At 42.3% G+C, this 19,192-nt stretch overlaps 1 protein-coding gene across 1 annotated transcript; it reads left to right on the top strand.

Moving 5' to 3' along the window:
- LOC135521296 (single-minded homolog 1-A-like) lies at nt 1-18,285 on the top strand. The gene is made up of 11 exons (XM_064947215.1): nt 1-175; nt 5,625-5,707; nt 6,539-6,628; nt 6,762-6,870; nt 6,979-7,064; nt 7,403-7,602; nt 7,847-7,953; nt 10,612-10,759; nt 16,336-16,501; nt 16,761-17,187; nt 17,525-18,285. The coding sequence occupies exons 1-11, from the start codon at nt 1-3 to the stop codon at nt 18,283-18,285; spliced, it is 2,352 nt and encodes a 783-aa protein (XP_064803287.1).
- The last annotated feature ends 907 nt before the right edge of the window (nt 18,286-19,192 follow it).

The following is a 19,192-nucleotide window of genomic DNA, read 5'->3' as shown; positions in this document are numbered from 1 at the left end:
ATGAAAGAAAAATCGAAAAATGCTGCCCGGACTCGACGGGAAAAGGAAAATAGTGAATTCTATGAGCTGGCCAAGCTGTTGCCTTTACCTTCTGCCATCACGTCTCAGCTTGATAAAGCTTCAATTATTCGACTCACAACAAGTTACTTGAAAATGAGAATTGTTTTTCCTGAAGGTAAGGTTATTATATTATTATATTAAATGTATGATGATTATTATTAGGCTATTATAACAACCAACGTTTATATTGATGTTATCATAAGTGTTATTGGTGTGTTTAATATTCTATTTGTGTCACAAATATGCTTTTTGTTTTGATGCTAGATATTCATCTTCTTATGCAAGGATAATAATTAAAATAATCATTCCAAATGTTGCCACATATTATCAAATGACTTTGCCTTATCTATACACTGATATACATGTGTTATATTGTAATGATGTCTTATAATGATGAATCATGTCATGTTATTAACGTTTTAATTCCGCTCTCATTCTGCAAAACGCCTGTGCTGCCACTTCTCCTCATTTACACGAATCATTTGGGAATCAATAAGACTACAGTAATTACTGTGTTTACGTATGGGAGAGGTGTAGGCCTACATGAATCTAAATTAAGCTATATGTTGCACAACATAACTCGTTAGGCCCAATTAAATTCCATTCAATAATCTCGCCACTGTTGCACGTGAAGGGAATACTGTTATTTACCTGTTATTTCCCATACTGATATATGGAATAGTTGTATATATTAGTTGGTTATATATAGTCAAATATAGGCAATCGGAGAGATGGTCAAAATGCCATACGACTTAAGGTAACTTTTGTAGTACTTTCGAATTATGGCCATGAAATTGTGTCAATATTATTAACTAGGACTAAGAAATGTTTTTAATTGGAATTTATTCAATCCGATCTACCCTAATGTTTTTCCAAAACAAACTTGAGGTATGCCTAAGTAGCCTAAAGATGGCAACTTTATGCACACAATGTCCTGTGAAATAAGTAGTGTGCGCGCATAAATGGACCGTTGTACACATCTCTTTGTCTGTGAAGAATACACTGTGCGTGTCTTTTTACATTCATACACGTGTAGTCCCCTTTCAGAGTCAGGCGACCATGATGCCCCTGGAAGACGATTAGCCGTCATTTGCCACCTTCTCCCCGCGGTCTCAACGGGCCCCTGTTCTGCGTGATCGCTACAGAGCCGCGCCAATTAGCGTCGCCCGGGCGACTAGCGGTCTGATCTTTACGAACATATGGGGGGGCCTTGTGACACTGAGGCAAAGAAGAGAAGCGACTTCTCAAGAATGACTTCTCAAGCTTAGGCTGTTAAGACACACACACAACAAAAACGCACGAGAGTATATGGATTGTGGATTTTGCTTAAGATCGATTCCCCCTATGTGTCGAATGTTGTTTTTAGGCCTATAGGCCTAACCTATGTATGACGTTGCAGGTGATCAACGATTCATCGCATGCACGGGCGTCTATGGCGTACCCGTAGATATTAGCCTATCAATAATGTTAAAGCAGTCAGTATAAGAAGTGGAACACTGCAGGTAATAGGCCTACTAAACATATGTCATCTAAAGTCAAATTGACTAATTCTAAAAGCACACGCGATTGGTTGTTTTGACGTTGTTGTGACAAGTGTCATATCTTGTCTATTGTTAATTGGATCTTCATCAGTGTTTTACTGAGTTGTCCAAGGTCCACATATCTGATTTACACTATAAACCTACTTTGTATTGGGGGATTCCTCCTGTACTAAAAACAAAAAATACCATGATTTGGGGGATTTTCACGAAATTGAATCCATAGAAGGGTCCTTTGTAGGAATTATTGTTGACATATATTTGACATTTGTATCTTAAAGGATAATTGCGAAATAAAGACTTGAATTTTCGAATATTTGTGACATTGTTGTCTTACCCTTTAATACTCTATAATGTTTCATCTGTAGATGCTGCAAAACAAAAATTGGTTTCACATGAAGCTTTACTGCTTGCTCTGTGATATTAGGAGTATTTTGATTTCAATAACAATTTTCTTACATTAATTTATAACAATTGAAAAATTGGATTTGGCTATTTTTTTTCAATATAGGCCTATGGTTTAACATAATATAGGTCTACCTACTCTACAGGCATATCAAAGTTTCAGAATGGGAGCTCTGCTAGTTTTAAATTTATGGACCATTTTATACAGAGAAATTGACAAAGTAGGCAATGTAACCAATCACAACCCTCCTTTAACTTGCATCATTGCTCATCCAGCAAATCACCAGCAGAAGGCGAAAATTTTGAATCCATTTTCACATTCACTCATTGATAATACTTACAAATTGTATCATTACTCTAAAAGTAGCAGAGATCCCACTCTGGAACTTTGATAGCCTGTAGAGTATATTATGTTCAGCAATATATAGAGAAATTAGCCAAATCCAAAATGGTTGCCTATATTTTCAATGTTCATGTTTTATATTTTTCAATATTATATATTTATGTCATACATTTTTAGAAGAAAATTATAGCTGATATCACCGAGCAAGCGGTAAATATTCATGTGACACCAATCTTTTATTTGTAGCACCTACAGATGAAACATTATGGCGTCTTAAAGGAGGCCTGGGTAAGGCGAAAATGTCATATATTCCAACTACAATTAATTATTTCACAATCATACAAATGTAAAATATATGTCAACAATCCTTTCTCCAAAGGACCCTGCTTTCGATTACATCTAGTGAAAATCACCAAAATCAGGCCACTCCAATCTGTCCCCTATACATTTTAAATTTATGAGCCATGATAACCATAGAAGTTAAATTGGTACAGCATTCAAAGGTGCAACAAATATAGCCTCTTACAAGGCACGCCTCAAAATATGTTAATGAGCCAGAAACAACAATAAGCCTACCATTCACCCACTAGTGGTGAAAAGGTTTTTGGCGCTCCAAATATACGTTTATTTTTTTTTTTACTGTTGATAATACCTCAAATGTGAGTTTTGCGTTACAGTGTAGGCTATAGGCTATCATAGGCTATCAATTGAAGCTTCTCATAGATAGGCCCGCCTACTATTTAATATTAATAAAAGACGAGTGTAGAAAAAAAATGTAAACCAGAAATAGTCTATCTAGCGTTAGTAGCCTATGTACACCCATTCTCACCAGAAGCTCATTTCAGTCACCGTTTGTCTGTGTGAATGGAATGATGAGGAAATTATGACAGGACTATGCTTAATTCGTTTTTTATCATCGTTCCAGGATTTTATTAGGCTACAGCTCACCGTTTCCACACTTGATAAGGAAACAAAGCATGCGGTCGTTTCCCAACACAAGCATATGGTAAAATAAACTGATGAATCATTTAAGCTACAGTCTCACAGGGAGGAAGGGATAGTGGCTGTATGGGGGAATCTTCTGTATACTCAGTTTAGGAGGGTCCTGTCACTGATGCGTTTTACGATCCGTTTTGGGAGCCATGTGCTTTCCTCATTAAATAGCCTCTGCTGTTTTAAAGGGCTGTCCAAACACACACACTGCTGCAAAGCAAATCGCCTTGAAGCACATAACACAATGTCGAATTAGGCCCGGAAAGTGACCGCGTTTATTGCAAAGAAAATGTTCTGTGTATTCGCCAGTAAAATATTATATGACAATGTATAGAGGTGAGAGTATTTTATGGCCGTTATTGACAGCGAACGGCCAATAACCTTTGCTCCACCCTATGTTGTCCCACGGTGTTGAATTACAAGTCACATCAGAGAGAGAGCGGGAGAGACGTGTTGATGCGTTTGTTTTGCTGAAGTCTTCCGCCGCTGTTAGATTAATCGAAAGCACAAACAGACATACAATGCGTATTTGGGCCACCTCACATTTTATTTGGTTCAACAAAATGTTTTGACAATAGATAACCATAACAGCAAACAATCTGTCTTGGCTTGTCAGGCGTTGCTGACGCAAATATGCAATATTAGAATCATAATTTCAATATAGGACATTATTAGGCCTATCCCATTTCTTGGAATGATTTTTAAGCTTTTTATATTCTTACACGTCATTGAAACCTGCACAATTAATGGAATACGATATATTTGTGTGTAGGCCTACAAAACGTATTATGCTTCTTCTAAGAGCGGAGGCCCATGTAAATAATGATCTAAATCTGTTGTGGACCCGCACGTGAGCAAAATAACAAATTGAGCTCAGAGAAACTGGGAGCTTTTCCAATTGCAATTTTATAGGAGACGAATACAATTTTCTAACCCTGCATGCGAGCAATAGAACACTCTTTCAGGACAGGGCTCTCCAGACTAATCTTTGAGTCGTCACTAACGCCTCTTTTGTTTGAAATGTAGGCCTACTTTTGTTCAGCTTGGACCACTTCATGTCGCAGGAGTATCTTTAGATCCTATTTCTGAATGTATTGCCCAATTTAGTGATTATCATAAGCGCGCGTTGATGTCGAAGAGAGCCTAATTCCCTGCGGTAGGTCAAGTGCGAGAACCTAAAGGCCCCAGCTCGAGCTTCCACACAGATTACCACGGCGTGGAGAGGAACAGACAGTCCCAGCTATGGGGTGGGACTAGTTACCACAGCCTATTTGTGCAATTTATTTTCAATTGATTTTAAATCTAACCCTAATCGCGCGCCACACTGCTAACCTTATGCCTAACCCTAACCTTAAATTAAGACAAAAAAAAAAAAAAAATGTCATACATTTTTACAATGTAGACAATTTCGACTTTGTGGCTTTGGTACCTAGTGGAAACCCACCTATGGCCTTGCTTGATTGCAATTACCTTAAAACGTGACGGATTGACACACGTTATCACCAGTAGGTCTATCGGTGATGGTCATTCATTAGAATGATATGAAATGCTAAAAGTTAAGAGATTTAGATGTAATCATTGTCTATGGAATAATCTATGATTTTCCATATGACGCTGAATGGTCCAGCTCCTGTAGTGAAGAGGCTGCATATTTGAGTTGTGGTTAAGGAGTTATTTGTTTGTTTCCGTTGTGGAAACGTGAAGTGCATTTTTGGTTCATATTAAAATGCGAAATGTTTCTGTCATTGTTGTGATCTTTGCACTGGCGCGTGTTTGTTTTCGTATGGAATTTGCATTTCAATCGGGATTGCGCGGTGGTTTACCGGGGACACCAACTCTTATTTGCTTTATCGAGTTTAATTGGTTCCTTCGGGTGTGCGGTGGAGGAGATTTGCATGTCCAATGTCTTGCCAACCTGTTTACAGTCCATTCATTGCGAAAATATTTTCGTTCGCTGTGAATTCAGGTGTGTTCAATTGAACGAATAATATTAGGTTTTTAAATATAGACCCTAACATTATATTTATTTCAAGTGTGAATATTATTATGATATTGTCATTGATTTTAACGCTGATTGCCATATTATTACATTTACACAATTACGTCGAAAATATCTGCATCTCAAAGGCATCCTCTCTATAAGGATATTGGGCCTATGTAGGATTATTATTGTCATGTTTGGTTATTATGATGATGAGTATTATTATGTCGCTTTAATTATAACTTATGTACATTCATTCTAAAATACTCACTGATATTCACTTATTTTCCCATGTGTGTTGCAGGGCTGGGAGAGTCCTGGGGCCACGTGAGTCGGACCAGATCTCTGGATAATGTTGGGCGAGAGCTGGGATCACATCTGTTACAGGTGGGATCACATATACTACAGGTGCAGACTTATTTGAATTATGAACGCCATTTTTATCTTTGGAATATAATAGAAATGTTTTTTTTTAAATGTCGAATGGAAAACTTGTTTTTATTATTGTAAATTCTGTATGCATGATTTATTTTTTATTGTATTATTATTACTATCATTATTATTATTATCATTATCTCACGTGACAGCAGCAGTTGTCGCCCGTTATCCATGTTTTAAAAGGAGAGTGATTTTCTTCCTCACAACGCCTCCTGCTGCTCTCATTCTTGTGGATATAAATCTTGAAATATCTTCAACGCATTCATAGTCACGCGCTGCGCCTCTCTTCTCTCCTCCAAGCGTCTCTAGTTACAAGGGTTCGTTCCTACATGATCGTAACAACACTAAATGCAACACAGCAAGAGCACCATGGCCTAGTATAGTCGAAGTGCTAGACTATAATAATGATCATAATGATATTAAGTATGCAGACGTTATTAGTGTTTTTCTATTGATAAGTTCGAGATAATTAATAATTTCAATATAAATAATTTGGATACATGAAGTAAATTGTGTTATTATTATTATGCTAATTGGCAACAACCTTTTTTTATACAGTCAACCAATTAAAAAACACTATGCTACGATGCTGTCATAGACGTGTATCCGATATTTTCCTTATTTTGCATTGACAACAGATTGATTGATTATTAATATGATACATTAAATGATCTAATATCCTGTATAGTAGCATTAATATGTAGGCCTAGCTAGGCAAAAGTATACGCACATTTGTCCACTTTGGACCTAATTAATAGGTACATTACATTTATTTTTCAGACGTTGGACGGGTTCATTTTTGTGGTTGCTCCGGACGGGAAAATAATGTACATATCTGAAACAGCATCGGTCCATTTGGGCTTATCACAGGTACGCTGCTACTGATTGCTTTATTTTGCATTCGATTTAAATCGATCATTGTGCTTTGTGCTACGGTAGACATAGCCTATAGTCCTATGTTTTACGTTCCTTGAAAACAATGACTAAACGTGTATTTTAACAGGTAGAGCTGACGGGAAATAGTATTTACGAGTACATCCACCCCGCTGACCACGACGAAATGACAGCCGTGCTGACAGCTCACCAACCCTGCCACTCGCACTTTGTCCAAGGTATGGTAGCCTGTGTGCGCTATGGTGACTGAATGAGCACTGAATCATGTGTCATGGTATTTACATTATATGGTCGTCTTTGTTTGCGTTTTCTCTCTGTCTTTGAAGAATATGAAATGGAACGTTCATTCTTTTTGAGAATGAAATGCGTCCTCGCGAAAAGAAATGCTGGTCTGACATGTGGTGGATACAAGGTAAGCCTGTTGGTGCCATCTTTCTCTATGTCGAAGTTGTTAGATTTTATAGTCAGTCATTCCAGTTTGTACTGCTTGTGTGACCGAATTCTTGATAGTTTGCACATCATCTTTATAAATTAAGCCTATATTTTCAACTTTTCTGGCAAACTGCAGTTGGTTTTTGAAAAATCCATCAAACTGTAGTATTAGCCCTGCTAGAAACTCTCCATTGCCATGCAGTCCATAATAACACAAATCTCTTGCAATAGCTCTAAACTGGTTGAATACATATTTCCATATGTGTATTCTTATGTATTGTAGGCCTACATGCATATTTGTGTGTACAATTCTGTCAGGTGATCCACTGCAGCGGGTACCTAAAGATCCGTCAGTACAGTCTGGACATGTCTCCATTTGATGGCTGCTATCAGAACGTGGGCTTGGTGGCGGTGGGCCACTCTCTACCCCCGAGCGCTGTCACTGAAATCAAACTACACAGCAACATGTTCATGTTCAGAGCCAGCCTGGATATGAAGCTCATCTTCCTTGACTCCAGGTAAATAGAGTATTTAATGCCACTCACACACTGGAGAAGCTTAGTGGTCCCAAATACTTAAGGCTCCACTTGAAACAACTTCTAACGGCATTGTAGAGCATTCATAGCGTCTTCATAAACACTACATAGATGCATGAGTAGTCGTACACATCTGAAATAATGAGGAAGATGCGGGAAATTGGGTACATTCTGTATGCACATGTATCAGTAATTCTGAGTGTATTTAATATTGTCTGTGTCCCAGGGTAGCTGAGCTGACAGGCTATGAGCCCCAGGATCTTATAGAGAAGACGCTTTATCACCATGTCCATAGCTGTGACTCCTTCCACCTGAGATGTGCACACCACTTGTGTGAGTTAGGTTTGTTTTGCTCTCCTACAGTTACCATCTCCCAGTCCTCAGAACTAGTATTTTCTATCTGTGATATATTAACAGTGTAGTGGCAATAGTAATACAATAGACAAAACTAACACCACTGTCTGTGCTGAATGTTATACACATATATAATGTACTTACAGTGCATTCGGAGAGTATTCACACCCCTGACTTTTTCCACATTTTTTCCCCCTCATCAAACTACACACAATACCCCATAATGACAAAGCAAAACAAGGTTTTTAGACATTTGCAAATGTATTAAAAATAAAAAACTGATATCATATTTATGTAAGTATTCAGATGCTTTACTCAGTACTTTGTTGCAGCACTTTTGGCAGCGATTACAGCCTCAAGTCTTCTGGGGTATGACGTTACCAGCTTGGCACACCTTTATTTGTGGAGTTTCTCCCTTTCTTCTCTGCAGTTCCTCTCAAGCTCTGTCAGGTTGGATGAGGAGCGTTGCTGCACAGATATTTTCAGGCCTCTCCAGAGATGTTCGATCGGGTTCAAGTCCGGGTTCTGGCTGGGTTACTCAAGGACATTCAGAGACATGTCCCGAAGCCACTCCTGCGTTGTCTTGGCTGTGTGCTTAGGGTCGTTGTCCTGTTGGAAGGTGAACCTTCACCCCAGTCTGAAGTCCTGAGTGATCTGGAGCAGGTTTTCATCAAGGATCTCTCTGTACTTTGCTCCATTCATCTTTCCCTCAATTCTGACTAGTCTCCCTGTCCCTGCTGCTGAAAAACATCCCCACAGCATGATGCTTTCACCACCATGTTTCACCTTAGGTATGGTGCCAGGTTTCCTCCAGACATGACACTTGGCATTCAGGCCAAAGAGTTCAATCTTGGTTTCATCAGACCAGAGAATCTTATTTCTCATAGTCTGAGAGTCTTTTGGTGTCTTTTGCCAAACTCTAAGTGGGCTGTCATGTGCCTTTGACTGAGTAGTGGCTTCTGTCGGGTCACTCTACCATAAAGGCTTGGTTGGTGGAGTGCTGCAGAGATGGTTGTCCTTCTGGAAGGATCTCCCATCTCCACAGAGAAACTCTGGAGCTCTGTCAGAGTGACCATCGGGTTCTTGGTCACCTCCCTGACCAAGGCCCTTTTCCCCCGATTGCTCAGTTTTTCCTGGTCGGCCAGCTCAGAAAGAGTCTTGGTGGTTCCAAACTTCTTCCATTTAAGAATGATGGAGGCCACTCTGTTCTTGGGGACCTTCAATGCTGCTACTGTGGGACTTTATATAGACAGGTGTGTGCCTTTCCAAATCATGTCCAATCAGTTGAATTTACCACAAGTGGACTCCAATCAAGTTGTATAACGAGCAGCCTGGTGACCTAGATGCCAGAGAGGGAGCACACGTGACAGTCTCATAGCAAAGGGTCTGAATTCTTATTTAAATAAGGTATTTCTCTTTCTTATTTTGAATATATTCGCCCCCAAAAATATCTAAAAACCTGTTTTCACGTTGTCATTTTTGGGTATTGTGATTTTTATTTAATTTAATCCATTTTAGTATAAGGATGTAACGTAACAAAATGTAAAAAACGTCGAGGGGTCTGAATACATTCTGGATGCACTGTAATTGTACTTTAATAATAGCTTACATCACCTGAAACAAAGTGCCTGTATTGCTTTATGAACTATCTGATTGATATTATGGTTTCACGTCGCCAGAGTCTAAATTATTATCTGACAAATAAAATATCTATATTTTTAATGATGTTTTATCAGTTCTAATATGTTTTGTGTATATGACAGCGTAATTATAATAACCTGTTCTACTTTGAACAACATCCATGTAGCACTACAATCATACCTTATGTTATACATGACCACTAATTAATGATTCATTATTTTGAACAATGATATAAACAAGAATTTCAGTTTCCCTCTAACTCTCTCTCTCCCCATCTCGTTGTCTTTGTGTCTCCCTCTATTTGTCTCTCTCTCTTTGTCTCTGTGTCTGTCTCTCTCTCTCTCCAATCTCTTTGTCTCTGTGTCTCCCTCTCTTTGTCTCTGTGTCTCTGTCTCTCTCTACCCCTCTCTTTGTATCTGTCTCCTTCTCTTTGTCTCTGTCTCTCCCCCTCTCTTTGCCTCTGTCTCCCTCTCTTTGTCTCTGTCTCCCTCTCTTTGTCTCTGTGTCTCCCTCTCTTTGTCTCTGTCTTTCTCCCTCTCTTTGTCTATGTGTCTCCCTCTCTTTGTCCCTGTGTCTCCCTCTCTTTGTCTCTGTATCTCCCTCTCCTTGTCCCTGTGTCTCTGTGTCTCTGTGTCTCTGTGTCTCTGTGTCTCTGTCTGTCTGTCTGTCTGTCTGTCTGTCTGTCTGTCTGTCTGTCTGTCTGTCTGTCTGTCTGTCTGCCTGTCTGTCTGTCTGCCTGCCTGTCTGTCTGTCTGTCTGTCTGTCTGTCTGTCTGTCTGCTTGCCTGTCTGTCTGCCTGCCTGTCTGTCTGCCTGCTTGCCTGTCTGTCTGTCTGTCTGTCTGTCTGTCTGCCTGCCTGCCTGCCTGCCTGCCTGCCTGCCTGTCTGTCTGTCTGTCTGCCTGCCTGCCTGCCTGCCTGCCTGCCTGCCTGCCTGTCTGTCTGTCTGTCTGTCTGTCTGTCTGTCTGTCTGTCTGTCTGTCTGTCTGTCTCCCCAGTGCTGGTGAAAGGTCAAGTGACCACTAAGTACTATAGGTTCCTGGCTAAGCAGGGTGGCTGGGTTTGGGTCCAGAGCTATGCCACCATCGTACACAACAGCCGTTCCTCCAGACCCCACTGTATCGTCAGTGTCAACTACGTCCTCACGTAGGTACCCCAGCAAAACCCCAGAGGACAACACATGAAAGCCATTGTACAACAGTTATTTCTTATGTGATCCTTGGTGGATGACATACAGGCCCAACACCACATCAGTGGGTCATAATATGTGTGCTAGTCCCACAGTGTGTATTGCCTACCCCTTTTGGATTGTCTGTACATCACCAATAAGTCTATTGTACTGTCAGTGGAAAGAATGGTCCTGTAGGTCTAGGGTGTCTGGTGTTTCTTCAGTGGATGGTTATATCTTCTATCGGGAGGCATGGCACCGCAGAGAGACATCAGCAGTCACATCTGTCCTTGATTTGTTTGGTCTGATGTGATACCTGGCTCTGGGAGGGTCAGGCCAGGCTTGAGCCTGTTCAGATTTTTACACAGCACCACACGCACACACAGACTTCTTTGTAGCTCAGCTTAGCTGTCGTTTCCCTCTCTGATAAGATAATGAGTATTATCGAGGTTTACACAAGCCTTCACTGCAAAGCAATTAACGAGAGGTTAATAAGAAATATATTTATTTTGAGGTTAATAAGAAACATGACACGTTTTTTTGTTCATTTGCTTAAATGACTTAAGTGCAGTGGATGAGGTGTTTGTTGAAGCTAAGTTTTGACAGGATTGTAAAAAGGACTTTTTATGTGTTAAGCTCATTTATAGTGGAACGAAATTGTGTATTTTCGTCTCATCAAAGCCTGTCGACTGTGTTTTTTGTTGATCTGTAGATGTCAGAATGAAGTGTTCTGTTAGATTTTTCTGTCTAATAGGGTGAGAGTTTACAGTAGCTGACAGGAAGGATGCAGCGTTCTATCACTGTTTTCAATTAGAATCATATTTTCTTGAAAAACTGAAAGTTGTCACTTTCTTCTTCTGGAGAATAGTTATTGTGTTGAGTAGTGTGGATGTCTGTGTGTATTATAGTTATTGTGTTGAGTAGTGTGGATGTCTGTGTGTAGAATAGTTATTGTGTAGTAGTGTGGATGTCTGTGTGTAGGATAGTTATTGTGTTGAGTAGTGTGGATGTCTGTGTGTAGAATAGTTATTGTGTAGTAGTGTGGATGTCTGTGTGTAGAATAGTTATTGTGTAGTAGTGTGGTTGTCTGTGTGTAGAATAGTTATTGTGTAGTAGTGTGGATGTCTGTGTGTAGAATAGTTATTGTGTAGTAGTGTGGATGTCTGTGTGTAGAATAGTTATTGTGTAGTAGTGTGGATGTCTGTGTGTAGAATAGTTATTGTGTTGAGTAGTGTGGATGTCTGTGTGTAGAATAGTTATTGTGTAGTAGTGTGGATCTCTGTGTGTAGAATAGTTATAGTGTAGTAGTGTGGATGTCTGTGTGTAGAATAGTTATTGTGTAGTAGTGTGGATGTCTGTGTGTAGAATAGTTATTGTGTAGTAGTGTGGATGTCTGTGTGTAGAATAGTTATTGTGTAGTAGTGTGGATGTCTGTGTGTAGAATAGTTATTGTGTAGTAGTGTGGATGTCTGTGTGTAGAATAGTTATTGTGTAGTAGTGTGGATGTCTGTGTGTAGAATAGTTATTGTGTTGAGTAGGGTGGGTGTCTGTGTCTAGATTAGTTATTGTGTTGAGTAGGGTGGGTGTCTGTGTCTAGATTAGTTATTGTGTTGAGTAGTGTGGATGTCTGTGTGTAGAATAGTTATTGTGTAGTAGTGTGGATGTCTGTGTGTAGAATAGGTGAAGATCACCAATTTGTAAGTTGCTCTGGATAAGAGCGTCTGCTAAATGACTTAAATGTAAATGTAATGTAGTTATTGTGTTGAGTAGTGTGGGTGTCTGTGTCTAGATTAGTTATCGTGTTGAGTAGTGTGGGTGTCTGTGTGTAGTATAGTTATTGTGTTGAGTAGTGTGGGTGTCTGTGTCTAGATTAGTTATTGTGTTGAGTAGTGTGGGTGTCTGTGTGTAGTATAGTTATTGTGTTGAGTAGTGTGGGTGTCTGTGTGTAGTATAGTTATTGTGTTGAGTAGTGTGGGTGTCTGTGTGTAGTATAGTTATTGTGTTGAGTGGTGTGGGTGTCTGTGTGTAGTATAGTTATTGTACTGAGTAGCGTGGGTGTCTGTGTGTAGAGGTCATTGAGTTATCAAGTTTACAAAATCTTATTAATGTCTATGGACTTGGCTGTTAGCTTTGGAACCCTCACCCAGGAAGGGAAAGTCAGTTGGCAAGGTGTCTGTGGAATGAACAACATGTCCATCTGTCTGTCTGCAGACTGTGTCAACTGTCTCATGGGTTCACAAAGTATTTTTTTTCTTCCTTGTAGTTTTAATTTGTTTGGTTGAGTCAACCTGGCCTGAGGTGTCAGATAGAAGTGGTTTCACTGTTGGCACTATTCCATTGTCTCTATTGGCCTTGGCAAACCTCAATCCAGTCAAGCTTAAGTGTTAGAAAGAAAACAAATACAGTTTGAACCCAGATCTGGTGGACTGTCTTTCTCAGTCAGTGGTATTGAGCTAAGTGTGGGCCTCCATCGTGCATGAGCACTGATAAACAACACAATTTGCTTCAACCCAGTTTTCCACTGGAAAAGTCACCATAGCGTTCAAACCTCTTTTCACTCGCCATGCGCAAACAGTCCATATATATATATATATATATATATATATATATATATATATATATATATATATATATATATGTATATATATATGTATAGTATGAGTCAAGCTCTATTGGTTCTGTGTGTTAGTATTGGCTCAGTACAGATGTAGAATCTTAATTTGATCACCTTGTTGCAGGAGAACTTTCCTACAATGCAGGAAATGTATAACTTGTCATGCCATTGAGGTTTAAAAGGGCTTCTGAAGTTTGTAATTTCCACTTAGAAATCTTATAATTATATTCCACATAATAATTCACATTTCCTGTTTCTGCAGGATTATTTTCCTGCTGTTGCAAACTGGCTCAAATTAAGATCCTACATCTGTAACATCCGTAACCTTCCGGTTAGGTCTGTGGAAACGGTGCCACTGCCTTCTAGGATGGGACATTTAGCCTATTTCCTGGTGTGCTGCTGCGTGTATTGCTGCAGATGTACAAGTGTTTCAGTAAATGAATTAGGCCCATAAAACACTCCATTAACCAGAGGAGGCAGAAGAGGCTTCTCCGTACAGAGGAGAGAAGAAGGAAATGACTCGACATGCACAGCCGCAGACTACCCCCCTCCCCAAATCCATAACGGTGTTTATGAGGTTTTAATTGATAGGCCATAAAGATGAGGAGTGTTTATGGCTGCAGCTTGGTGAGAGAGTAGGGAGTTTAATGTTTGGATTCCCCCCATGTCATCTGTTTTATTTTAAACAATTGTTTTATTTTCATTGAATCACATATACTGTACAGTCTTGTGATCTTGTTGAGATGTTTTATCGTGTGAGACATGAAGCTGTAATGAGGCAATGTGCAAACGTATTTTTTTTGCCTCAACGTATCTGTGAGAATAGCATAAGTCAGTCAGTGAATTCATAGTAACTCAGTTCATTAGCAGAGAGAGAGAGATAACAATACAATGTCATCCACTGAGTGTTCCAGTCCTGTCTGATGCTAAATAATAATGATAATAATGAGTTAATTGTTTCCCCTAAGTTTCTGAGAGAGGGGCATGGGATTTAGTCAGTTCATAGAGAACTATCACAGCCCCTTTCTCACTGTTGTTATCAGAGGCAGTGGTGGGTGATTCACACAGTAGCAGGTAGAGGTGTACTAGTCTACACTGATTAACACACAGCTAGTAGGGAACACTGGAGTTCACCTCTGGTTGAACTGTCTCTATGTGTACTAGTACTGATAACCTCTTTGCCTTGTCCTATTGGCTCGTACTGATAACCCTTCCACCTTCTGTCCCTTCCTATTGACCAGAGCCTGTCACTGTGATCCCTGACCTTTCTTAGGCAATACTCTCTGTTTACAGAGAGACACGAACACTTTATCACATAAAGGAGTTGGTGTGTGTGTCATGGACTGAAATGCATGACCTGACCTGATCCTATGAGAATACTATTCTTTATGTTTTTAATGGTGTTTGTATGGAACGTGTACTTCTTGATTGTGATTGTGTGTGATTTAGAAATCAAAGATAGTGTGTGTGTGTGTGTGTGTGTGTGTGTGTGTGTGTGTGTGTGTGTGTGTGTGTGTGTGTGTGTGTGTGTGTGTGTGTGTGTGTGTGTGTGTGTGTGTGCATGTGCATGTGCATGTACCTGTAAATGTCTCTGTGTGCGAGTGAGCATGTGTACATGCTTGGGGTGTGTGTGTTTGTTTATGTGTGTGTGTGTGGAGGATGGATCAGTGTTTGGCCAGAGTAAACCATGTCCAGATTTTTCCATCCATCTTCTCCAACTTGATTCATCATAGTGAACAGAATCCATACGGGGAGGACTGGGACCTGAAATCGGCCCTGGCATTTCTAACACACTGGCCCATTTTCTTGAGGCCCCATACACCTGCCCATTTCCCCCCTTGATGGCACATTATTAGCCAGATAATGCTTATGTACCAGCCCATCTGACATTTGCCTGAAATGCCAGCTGGCCAGTCCACCCCTGCTTAACAGAGAAATCAATTCCCATTTCCAAGTACTGTCTCCTGGCATGGTGTTCCTGTGGGCTTGGTTTAGCCTGTGGGCTTGGTTTAGCCCGTGGGCTTGGTTTAGCCCGTGGGCTTAGTTTAGCCTGTGGGCTTGGTTTAGCCCTTAATCGCATGTGTATTTGAATGGACAGCCTCCCCTCTGTTGTATGTTTGTTAAAGGCCTTGTTACAATCCTGATGGAGAAACAAGTCCTTCCAAAAGCCTCTCTACCCCGCTCACTCACTCACTCACTCACTCACTCACTCACTCACTCACTCACTCACTCACTCACTCACTCACTCACTCACTCACTCACTCACTCACTCACTCTTTCCATGTCTCTCCCCTGCCTCAGTATGAACCAACAGCCCAGGCATCCTCTCTCTGGGGTCAGTCTGCTGTCTGTGCCCCTCTACGAGCTTTGACACACACACACACACACACACACACACACACACACACACACACACACACACACACACACACACACACACACACACACACACACACACACACACCACACCACACCACACCACACCACACCACACCACACCACACCACACCACACCACACCACACCACACACACACACATGCCATGCTTTAATTACCAGACAGATGTTATTGGGTACATGCACACTGAGACTGAAAAAAATAAAATACCCAGGTAGACAAGCCACACTTGGATAAACAGTCGTAACATTGGAGCTGCCTTGTCTTGTTTAATGATGGTCTTTATGTAATCCTAACACAGTTAAATCAGGAATATATCTGTGTATCTACATCAGGGCTCTCCAACCCTGTTCCTGGAGAGCTATCATCCTGTAGGTTTTCACTCCAACCCTAATCTAGCACTCTTGATTGATAAGCTGAACCAGGTTAGTTACAGCTGGGGTTGGAGAGAAAACCTACAGGAAGGTAGCTCTCCAGGAACAGGGTTGGACACCTATGATCTACATGATCTACAGTACATACTGTATGTGTATGTTTCTGCAGGGATACTGAGTATAAAGGACTCCAGCTGTCTCTGGACCAGGTGACAGACACCAAGCCCTCCGTCCCCTTCAGCAGTGCTCCCACCAGCCTCACTGTGAACCGCAGAGCACCCAAGAGCAGAGTGTCCCGAGCCAAGGCCAAGGCTCGACTCTCCCCCTACACCCAGGTGAGGCTCTATAGGAACATAAAGCACTGATCCTGTACACATCCTACACAGAGGTAACTCTCTCTATTTGAGCCAGGATACTGCATTATCTATGGGAGGTGGTTTATACCTGATGTATCACTTCTTGATTACCTAGGTAATGACTCATATTTCTCCTCTCTCTCGCCCTGTCTCTCTCCCTCTCTCTCGTGCTCTCGCCCTCTCTCTCGCGCTCTCTCCCTCTCTCTCGCGCACTCTCCCTTTCTCTCTGTCTCTGCAGTACGCTGGTTTCCAGGCTGAGCGTTCAGAGTCGGACCAGGATAGCCCTTGGGCAGGATCTCCCCTCACAGACTCCGCTTCCCCTCAGCTGCTGGAGCAGGGGGAGGGGCTTGGCACCTCCTGTGCCTACAGGCAGTTCTCCGAGCCACGTCCCCTCTGCTACAGCCTCCCAATCACTGAGGAGCAACACCACCACCACACCCCCAGCGACAGCCACTCCCACCTCGACACACACGGCCACAAGCAGACGTGCGAGCGGGGCCGCTGTGAGGCAGGGAGGTACTTCCTGGGTGCTCCCCAGGGTGGGAGAGAGGCGTGGTGGGGAGCTGCCCGCTCTGTGCTGCCCCTGGTCAAGAACTCATCCCTGGAGAATGGAGAGGGATATGAGAGCAGTGTGCCCCACATCACATCCATCCACAGTCTGCATAGTAAGTCCCTATCCCTGGCCCTTTAGCTTGTAATTACTGTAGGAGGCTGGAGATGGGTGAACTCCACTGTTGCAGGCTCAAACACACACAGATTTGATTCGGGTTGGTACAAAAACCTGCTCACACTTCAGATCTCCCACCTCTGCTTTGTTTAACCTTTATTTAACCAGGAAAATATCTTGTGGTTATAACCTCTTTGCAATGGTGACATGGAAGAGGTCAGCAGCAAAATACAGGTTAGTTTTAACACGTAAGATAACATGCTGCTAACTCTGCTTAGCCCTGGATATAGCTTCCTGTTGGCTCTAAGATCAGTGTCCTGTCCCTCCCTCTACAGACCGTGGCCAATGGGACCAGGACAGTGTGGTCAGCTCGCCAGACGGGGGCTCCGCCAGCGACTCTGGGGACCGTTACCACGCAGACTACTTCCGGGTCAGCCCCCAGGAGCCGAGCAAGATCGAGACCCTGATCCGAGCCACGCAGCAGATGATCAAGGAGGAGGAGAATCGTCTGCAGCACCGCAGCAAGCTCCACCCAGGACCTGACACTCCTCTAGGGCCTGCCAACGGCCTCCCGAAGGGCCCCGGCCCCTGCTTCACCACCGACTACCCCCAGGGGGTGCTACAGAGTGTGTTGTGCCGTGGCCTGGGTCAACTGGGTCAGGTGATCAGCCCCGGATCAAGCCCTGCCCCTCTCTCCAGGCTCAGCAGCCCAGGGTCTGACCACTACCTCCCCAAGCCCAAAAACTACCTCCAGCAGGCAGGACAGTCAGACCTGTCCCCTCTCTCCCAGCCCCTCCACCACCAGCTTGGCCGTCCAGGCCCCTGCACATCCTCCTCCCCTACCCCTACCCCTGCCCCGGCCCTCTACCCTTCCCACCCCCAAACCCAAATGGGGAGGCCTTATCTGGACAAGCAAGCTGCTACCTACTCCCTGACGGGCTACGCTCTGGAGCACCTGTATGACCCAGAGAGCCTCAGGGACTTCTGTTCCTCCGCTGGCTCCACCCACTACGACGTGACTTCACACCTGCGCATGCAGGCAGAGCAGGGGCCGGGACACAAGGGGACCTCCGTCATCATCACCAACAGCAGCTAACGCCTGCTTGTCCAATAACACTAAAGTCTAAAATGTCAGCCTATTCCCTACATAGGGGAATAGGGTGCCATTTCCCTGCACTCTACTTTTGACCAAAGCATGCATAGGGCTCTGGTCAAAAGTAATGCACTACATAGGGAATAGGCTGACATTTCGGGTGCTCACTAAAACACATGAAGAAGAAACTGTAGATCCATGGAATCTCCATGCTATAGCCCAGCTTCAACTGCCTCATCTGCATTTTAGCCAGCAAAAATACTTTTTTCCTATCTTACTTCTTGTGTTTCCGTTTCTTTTAGTTTTTACAGAGCTACGTTATTCCATTTGCACTGTCAGAAATGGAGTTTCATTGTGGGAACCTCATCCCTAGGGTTGAAGATAGGGTTGTGGATCTGTTTTGAGTTAACCGGGAAGGGTTCAACGTTAGTGCACTTTTTAGTGTTGGTGGTCAGAATCCCCTTATCACAGCACAACTCTAGAGTTAAAGTCAACTAGACCTGGTTAAATTGATATATTTTTTGTCCGTGCTACAGGCGGCTATATCTGTCTGCTAATACAGGACTAGTAAAGGCCCAGTGCAGTACTTTTGTGATAATAATTCAGGGGGTACTGCAGCACCCTCAGCACCCCTACTACCAGTAGCTATGATTAAAGGTGTGCAGTATAGAGATGAAGCAAAAATGACACGAAAACAATTCACAGACATCAATGATTATGCAAATTCACTCTATCTATGTTCTCCCCAGTAGGTAAGCTATGGATTAAGGGAAGTGTACCCACACTTTCAGAGAAAGCAAAGGGGGGATTTAAGGGATACATGCAAGAGATGGTACATATTCCTACATTTACATTGAGACATACAGCAGTTCACCTGGACTGTAAGGAAGCAGGCTTTACTTGGGCTAAA

The sequence above is a fragment of the Oncorhynchus masou genome, chromosome 29, assembly GCF_036934945.1.
Source record: "Oncorhynchus masou masou isolate Uvic2021 chromosome 29, UVic_Omas_1.1, whole genome shotgun sequence".
Taxonomy (NCBI): Eukaryota; Metazoa; Chordata; class Actinopteri; order Salmoniformes; family Salmonidae; genus Oncorhynchus; species Oncorhynchus masou.
The sequence above is the reverse complement of the archived record's forward strand: the minus strand, read 5'-3'. Positions and strand labels throughout refer to the sequence as shown.